At 42.0% G+C, this 7,647-nt stretch overlaps 1 protein-coding gene across 2 annotated transcripts; it reads left to right on the top strand.

The window, feature by feature from the left end:
* The first annotated feature begins 1,892 nt into the window (after window positions 1-1,892).
* Window positions 1,893-7,272, top strand: RPS26 (ribosomal protein S26). 2 transcript variants are annotated; one of them, XM_069230586.1, is made up of 4 exons: window positions 1,893-1,920; window positions 3,286-3,463; window positions 6,438-6,586; window positions 7,189-7,272. In XM_069230586.1, exons 1-4 carry the CDS (start codon window positions 1,918-1,920, stop codon window positions 7,222-7,224), a joined length of 366 nt encoding a protein of 121 aa, XP_069086687.1. In that variant the 5' UTR covers window positions 1,893-1,917; the 3' UTR covers window positions 7,225-7,272. The 2 variants fall into 2 exon arrangements, with proteins under 2 accessions (XP_069086687.1, XP_069086688.1); XM_069230587.1 differs by having other exon boundaries at window positions 1,896-1,920; window positions 6,438-6,568.
* Window positions 7,273-7,647: the final 375 nt, after the last annotated feature.

Below are 7,647 nucleotides of genomic sequence, written 5' to 3'. Positions count from 1 at the left end.
TTACTACCTGATGTAATTCTCGCTGTCATTGCTCTGAGTGCATGTTTTTGCACGTGCATACCTTACTGTTACAAGTCCACCCAATACATCATACAGTCAGTTGCCATCTGGGCACATCCACCCCAATACATGTATAGTCAACTGCACTGTAAATGGTCTGAACGGCTTAACTTATGTACCGTCAGCCTGCAGCAGAAAACATGTATCCTGGTTTTTGAAAGCGTAAGGAGTAGCCTGCAACCTGTGCATGTGCATTGCAATTTATTTACTGACCAAAAACTAAGACACCTTGTGGTGCTATGATTGTTCATTTTGTTAGTAATAGGATAAACTTTGAGTGACGTAGGAAGAGCGTCATGGTGGACACTAGTGCAAGAAAAATTACCTCTTCTACCACTTGGATGTGTTACAAGATAGTGATTTTAGGGTGGTACAGCGGCCCCCAAAAGACCTGGGCCTTGGTCCCACTACACCTGCTGCACTATTGATAAACATGCTCCCACGGACGTCCTATGTGGCATTGTAATACAATTCCCTACTCAAATGTAGGGCTGTGGGTAGTAGGGGAAGCTCAATGAGCAGGGTCTCCTGGTTCACTACGTATAGTTGATTATTGACAAAAGGGTCTAACATTCAGGGCCTAATCAAGCCTGCTGCTTAGATGTCGTATAACTTGTCACCCTTAGACAACAGTCACTGTAGGTTAGTTTAGTAGTTGACCTCCAACTGCAGTAACTGTGTGCAAACTGCACGAGCAGAAGTTCATATGTTGGTGGTGCCCACACTGCCTTTCGTCCTTCTGGATGAGCGCCATGGATTTGTGCAATGTCTGAGGCTTAGATGCCAGTATGCCATCTTGTTCCAGCGTGGTGAGTGTTCTACTTACTCAGTCAAGAGAGAGAATGCGGCGTGTAATGTAACTGGTGCTCATGTAAAGCACTATCATTCATGCCTAAGAACACTATAAAGGCCACATCATACCCGTTTATAAACATTTTTGAAAAACATTTACAACCACAATGCAATACAACAAAGCTAACAAAAAACCTCTCGCACAAGCGAGGCCTATTGGCTTTGTCAAAGCTTGTTATTATTTGGTGAACGTTGCGCTTTACAATAATTAATACATTAAAGCGTGCCGCCATTGCCTATCACAATCGGGTACTTCTGTCAGCACTCCAGTTGATTTTGCTAGGCCTCGTGAACGAGACATTCTTTCACATCGCCAGGCTCGTCCTGGTTCTCTAAGGCTAATTCACTGAGATAGTGAGATAAAATTAGTGACGTGGTCATGTACGAGTAATGCAATCTCTTCTTTACTTACGGCGATTTCCATTTCTTTGCACAGACCTTTTTAAATGTTTCACAGCTACGCTGAGCTCTCCAACTGTTAAGTTGTAATTGAAAACGGAACTTTTTCTTTTAATTCAGTTGGAAGGTGGGTGCAGCCGATTTTAAAGAGAATGTGAAATCATATCGAGCGTGCCAACAATTTGAAACAGACATAATCTATTATGAAACGTGGTGTATTATAAGATGTATGCCGTTCCAAGATGGCCACCGTTAAATCTGCCGTTCAAAGGCACTGCTTCATGGACCCAGAGGTGGGGGCATGATGTTTAAATGCAGTCCTTTTACTATGTTCATGAGGGTTTGCTTTCTGATTCCTTCCGCCACTAGTCATAAAAGAATCCCCTCTGCTCCGTCCTTCTGCTCACTGTTTTGATTTTAGCTTTTAATGGCTCCACTCGCTACGCTTGCTTGCAAGGATCTAACATTAACACTGGGTAAAAGAAAGTAGCTGATTAAGAAGAGAGCGAGTTAGAAGCTTTTTATACGCCACTTCCTGTCGGCGTAGGACCCTTATATAAGGTAAACGCGTCTACTTCCGGTCCTCTTTCAGCCCTCTGATCGAAGATGGTGAGAATGAGACCGGTTCCACGCGGGATTGCTTTTTCAGTTGTTGGGCTTTGGAGGCAAAACGGGGGCTGTTTTGCAGCGGTGTCATCGTTTTTACCTTTTAGTGGGCGTCCTCGTCGTTTCCCGCAAGTGAACTGTTGAGTACGACGTGTTTCCTTCCCGGTGGCGGAGGCATTGCCGCTTCCTCGTCTTCTTACTCTCAAACCGTCGCGCTCTCTCTCAGAGAAGCGGTTAGCAGTTCCGGAGACGCTGGGAATTTTAAAGGGGCAGCCTTTCCATTGTTTACTTATTTGTTAGTCTTGTTATGAAAATATGATTAGGATGGTGTTCTGTGACATTGTTTGGTCTATCGCTGTTATTTCACGAGCTGTAAGGCATGATATTTGTCTTAGTACATTTCGCAATAGTACGGTTGTGTTTGCTGCGATTTGCACGTAAATACCTGTTTTCTTATGGGAGACTCGTTACGCTATGGTAGCTACTGACTTTGTCAGCACGTTTCCTAGCAGAAGTATCGGTTCCCTGGAAGGACTTGTGTGACAGTTCTTTTTCGGCAGCCTGCCCTTCGAGGCTTTCAAAGTGGACCACTCCCAATCCTCCGGAGTACGAGTCTGCGTTTGGGGATTGTTACCAGCATGTCATATTAGCTGCAAGCCTGCAGTGTTGTCTTATTCAATCTACTGCTGGTATATGCTTTTTTTGGGTAGTAACAACCCATTACCCGCATGCTTTAAGTTGTATTGCGCGAAGTGCAGTAAAGTGTACATGGAACTTTATTCCCTAGAACGGTTTGGGCACCCGTTAGTTGCTCCAGACACACTGTAGTGGGAGAAGTGCAAGTAGCTTAAACCACCAGTAAGTAGTGACTGTTTATAATCCAGTGTTTTTTGCCAGTTGTCAGTGTAGGTAGAGGACCTCCCTATGGAAATCATTACTGATTCTGCTGCTCTTGGGAAGTCCGCCCTGAACAGTCAAATGCGATCACCTTCATAAGTAACACCAACAGCCCGAGAGCACTTTGGGCCTCGTTAGCCTCGTCTGTAAGGATGATCTGGCACAGTGACCTGTTTACATTTGCGGGCACACTTGCACTTGGGCATTGCATCAAAAACCTGGTGGGAACGGGAATTATCGCAAGTAGTCTTACTGGGAAGCGCTTTAGATAGCATTCTAAACTATCCATCTTGCCTACTGTGGCATTCCCAAAAATGTTAGTTTAATCTTGTTAGCGCGTTTTACATCCTAATGGCGTACCTAACAGCATACCGTCAAATATTTTTGTGCTGTTGCTGTGAATGAAGTGGGGAATTCTTGGGCCTTTTCTTGCAAAGTTGCTTTTGTTTGACACACTATTGTTGTTCACAGACTAGGAAGCGAAGGAACAACGGGCGTGCCAAGAAAGGCCGTGGCCATGTGCAGCCCATTCGCTGCACAAACTGTGCTCGCTGTGTGCCCAAGGATAAAGCCATCAAGAAGTTTGTCATCAGGAACATTGTTGAGGCAGCAGCTGTAAGGGACATCTCTGAAGCCAGTGTCTTCGAATGTAAGTGCCACTCTGTGAAGGTGCACCTCATACATAAACCACCTCGTTGCATGTTTCTGGGAGGTTGGGCCGAGTCTTCAATGTGGATTAATCCCTTTAACAAGTTAAAGTGCACCTCTTAAACCGTGCAGCTGAATTCTTCTTGACCGATGGTGTTTTTCTCTGCCTAATAGTGCTTGGCTAATTTATTGTTTTTAAACGTAATAAAATCTTTCAGATTCAAATGTTTAAAAATCTAATGCATTTATAGGTATCTAACCAACCCTTTGAGTGGGACGTCAATGGTGGGAGTCCTAAAAGGAGTATAGCCAAAGCATACGTACTTGGGAGACTTAAATGAGGCTTGGCATGTGTAGTTATGAACGTGCTTTAAAACGTATCCATAATTGTGTTGGCTTTAGCAATCTATGGTAGTGTTAACGTGTCCCTTTATGATAATTTATTACACATCAGGACTCGTTTTAGGCCAATGAATCTTTTGACCCAGTTGAGACACCTTAGGACAAGATTTATAACAATGCATTTCACTTTAGTCAAAGACATTAATCAACTCGAGACGCCACCATGACCTTACAGTCATGAATAAACACACCAGTTTAGTAGAATTTTGAGGTTTATTCCCTCTTGATTACAATTCTAAAAGCAAGTGTGTTAATTTCAAAACCAAAACACTCAGTAACATTGTCATGATTTGGCAACTCGCATAAGACTTAATCAAATCAAGAAACGCAATCATTTGAACATAAGTCAACATAGATCAACTTTAGCAGTGTCATTAATGCGTCAGTTCAACAAAGCATAAATTGTCATTACCCTCCAAGGATTGGGTCGGCACTCTGGGTCAGTCTTCAGGGCATCAGTTGATTCGCCATCAGCCTGAGACTCAGCTCTCGGTAAAGGGGGCACTTACCTCATAAGGAGGTAAGTGTAAATGGGCAATCTAAGGAAGAGTCTGGTTTAAGTAAAACCAAAATAAGTCACCAGAGTGACAGTTTCTGGATCAAATCAATAGCATTTCTTTAACCAATCTCTATGGCTCCCCGTGTCATAGGTTTTTATCCCTTTTCCATTGTACATTCCCCTAAAACTTGATTGGACAAATGTTGAACCCCACTATCTTTAGCCAATTGAAAACAGATTATATAATTGATTGTTTCACCCCGCATTAGTTCTCAAGCAGGTTATTGGTCCATATGATTGACGTCTTCAGAGGTAGCACGTCCGGTATGATTTCATCCTTCTGTAATTCTTTGCACATCTTCAGTCAGTAACTCCATTGTCTGTACCAGTTTGAGCAACCTTGTACATTATACTAATCTACACGGTTGCTTTTTACATTTACATTTCTACAAGCACTGTGAATTTCATGAACGGATCTACTGTAGTTACACTCTGCTTCTAGTTTGAAGGAAAAACAAGGCATGTCCTTTTGCAAGTCAGCATACTGGACGTTAGAAAAACATTTAATATGAGAGCCAGGCAGATAGGCCTTGACTCATGCTAACTAAGGCCTACAATATTTATTAGCAAACTTTAATAACATAATATTTAGTAATTAGTATCATAAACATAAATCATTTTCATTAGTCCCAGTATACATTGGAGGCCACTCCCTGTGGTCACATTTCGAGTGCACGTTTGAGCAAAATATACTAATACAGTTCTATGCAACATTATTATACATTAGTTCCTAAACATTTCACATTAGTATAGATTATGTAAGTTACTCTCAGTAGCAAAGAATTTTATACGGTAATGAGTAGCAACTCCCATTATTTCCTGCATATCAATTTTTTGGCAGTGTTGGCTGAACTGTCTTTTCTGCACACGGTTCTTTCTAAAGTTTCACGTCACACTTGATCACCTTCCTTTCCACCGCTGTCTTTAGACCCCCCTCATTCACGTTCATATTTTCAGTTTCACCGACACTCAAGTCACTGGCTTTCTATTTTTTGTTTGGCACTGCCAACATTTCTACAACCGCATAGCGCCTTTCGCACTTTCCCCGCAGAGTCGTATTCGAATTGGCTTTTCTTACTCTGCATTTTCCATACAGAGAAGGTGAGCAGTCCTCTAGACATCGTTATGACCCACTGACGGGCAGTGTAATAAACGTGCACTCGCTCAATATTCAACTCAAAACCTTAAAATCATGCGCAGTCACGACCGTCTGAAATGTAATAGGAGCTGCAATACTGACCTTTTTTAGTTTTTGTGCACAGCATTGAAAGATCAGCTTGCTTTCTTAAGTTAAATGACATGAATATGTGGCCCTTTTCTCGATCCTTTTCAATGTTTTTCTTTAATTGGTGCCAATGATGAGCGCTGTAAGGACCCACTCCACTTTAAACCCAGAATGTTATCTTAAAACTTAAATTCAGATACCCTGCTAGTACCATACGTGTGGTTAAATTGCAGCACAAGCATGTGCATCCAAGTGCTTTTATGCTAATCGCTTATGTTGAGCAAAATACCACATTCCAAACCGTTTTGTTTTTGCACACATCTGTGTGCTCGGTTCTGTTCTACTCTTCTGTTAATAGGCTTGTATTAAAAGGCTGTAAGCAACGCTTACCTTTAAATTGTTGTAGCATGCAGCCCTGCAAAGTGTTTTTTTAATATTTTTATGAGAAACTGTTAGATTTTTTCAAAGCATGTGCACACTTTTGATCAGTTTTCTTAGTTAATACTACAAAACTGTTAATGTCGTTTGGTTCGCGCAGGACCTATTTGCTTTGCCAGTTCTTGTTAAATTGTTTTCTACGTGTTGTGCTGCTCGGGTGTTACTCAGATAGTCGAATCTACTGGAAATATGACAGAAGAGACTAGTTAAAATGGCCTTTGAGCGGACGTTTGAGAAATTCAAGCCATTGAGAGGGTTTCTCATCTCTAAATATTGTGCCTAATGGGTTCTGTTCTAATTCATGCTTATCTCCTTTAAATAGTGCACTTAACCATCTTTCTGTCCTTCTAGCTTACGTGCTGCCCAAACTGTATGTGAAGCTGCACTATTGCGTCAGTTGTGCCATCCACAGCAAGGTCGTCAGGAATCGCTCCCGTGAAGCCCGCAAGGATCGTACCCCACCACCCAGGTTTAGGCCTGCGGTACGTTTCCCTATACAGGTTGATAAGATAGAGCTTACTTTTATTTGATTCTGTTGTGCATTGTTTCTATACTATGATCGAAATTATGGCCACACGGTGTCGGGCGGGGTGGATAGGTAGCTCCGGGGAGGAGCGTCTTCGAAAACCACCCGTTTTTATTTGCTTCGATCCCCTATCTTTTTTGAGCTGTGATATAAATCACATGTCTATGCACCCGATGCAGTATTTGCATTGTGAATATTGTCTTTAATTACTTGCCTGTTTTAAAGCCACCCCTTGTTTAATTGGCGAGGCTTTTGTGTGTAAAGTCGAGCCCTTTTAAGTAAAGACTGGCCTAAATGAATGCTTGGAACCCATTTCTAAGAATTGCCCGCGAAGTTTATGTAAAGTACTAATTTGACGTCCAATGAACAAACAGTATCTCCCGAACTGTAAAACATTTCGAGGTAGTCCCTTATTTTGTCTTGTCGTTTCTAGTATGCTATGCTATTTAAACAGCTGTTATTTTGATAATTTGAGTGAAGTAGCATAACTACGTAAATCGTTTAACCAGGGTTTTGGGGGTTTGTTGGTTGACATTTTGCGCCATACATCTTAACATGTTTATTTTCCACCCACAGGGCCAGCCTCCCCGCCCTCCACCGAAGCCCATGTAAGAATGGCAGTTCTGTACAGATTTCCAAAATAAAGTACATCGAACAATACGTGTTTGTAATTGAATTTCAAAATAGTTTTTTTTTGGTGGGGGGGGGGGGGGGGGGAGGTGGTTCTATGGTAAAAACAAGTTTGATGCTGTAAAAATCTGAACGGACATGCTTGATGTATACCCTATAAATTGCTAAGCGGTGGTTTGAAAATTGTATTTAAACGTCTGAAACAGATGCCGAATTGTTGCCAGGTACTTGATAGGTGTTTACAGGCATAAGTGAGCAACTTAGAATTTTACTTAACTTTTGCGACCTGTACACACGTTATTGAACTTGACTGGAGCTGGTGTTAAAGCCCCATTGTCATCTGTATTTCCTTAGCCTTGATCCGGCAGCCTGCAGAGGCAGCTGCTCAATCTTTAGGTATAGTTG

The sequence above is a fragment of the Pleurodeles waltl genome, chromosome 4_2, assembly GCF_031143425.1.
Source record: "Pleurodeles waltl isolate 20211129_DDA chromosome 4_2, aPleWal1.hap1.20221129, whole genome shotgun sequence".
Taxonomy (NCBI): Eukaryota; Metazoa; Chordata; class Amphibia; order Caudata; family Salamandridae; genus Pleurodeles; species Pleurodeles waltl.
This window is presented reverse-complemented; position numbering and strand designations above follow the sequence as displayed.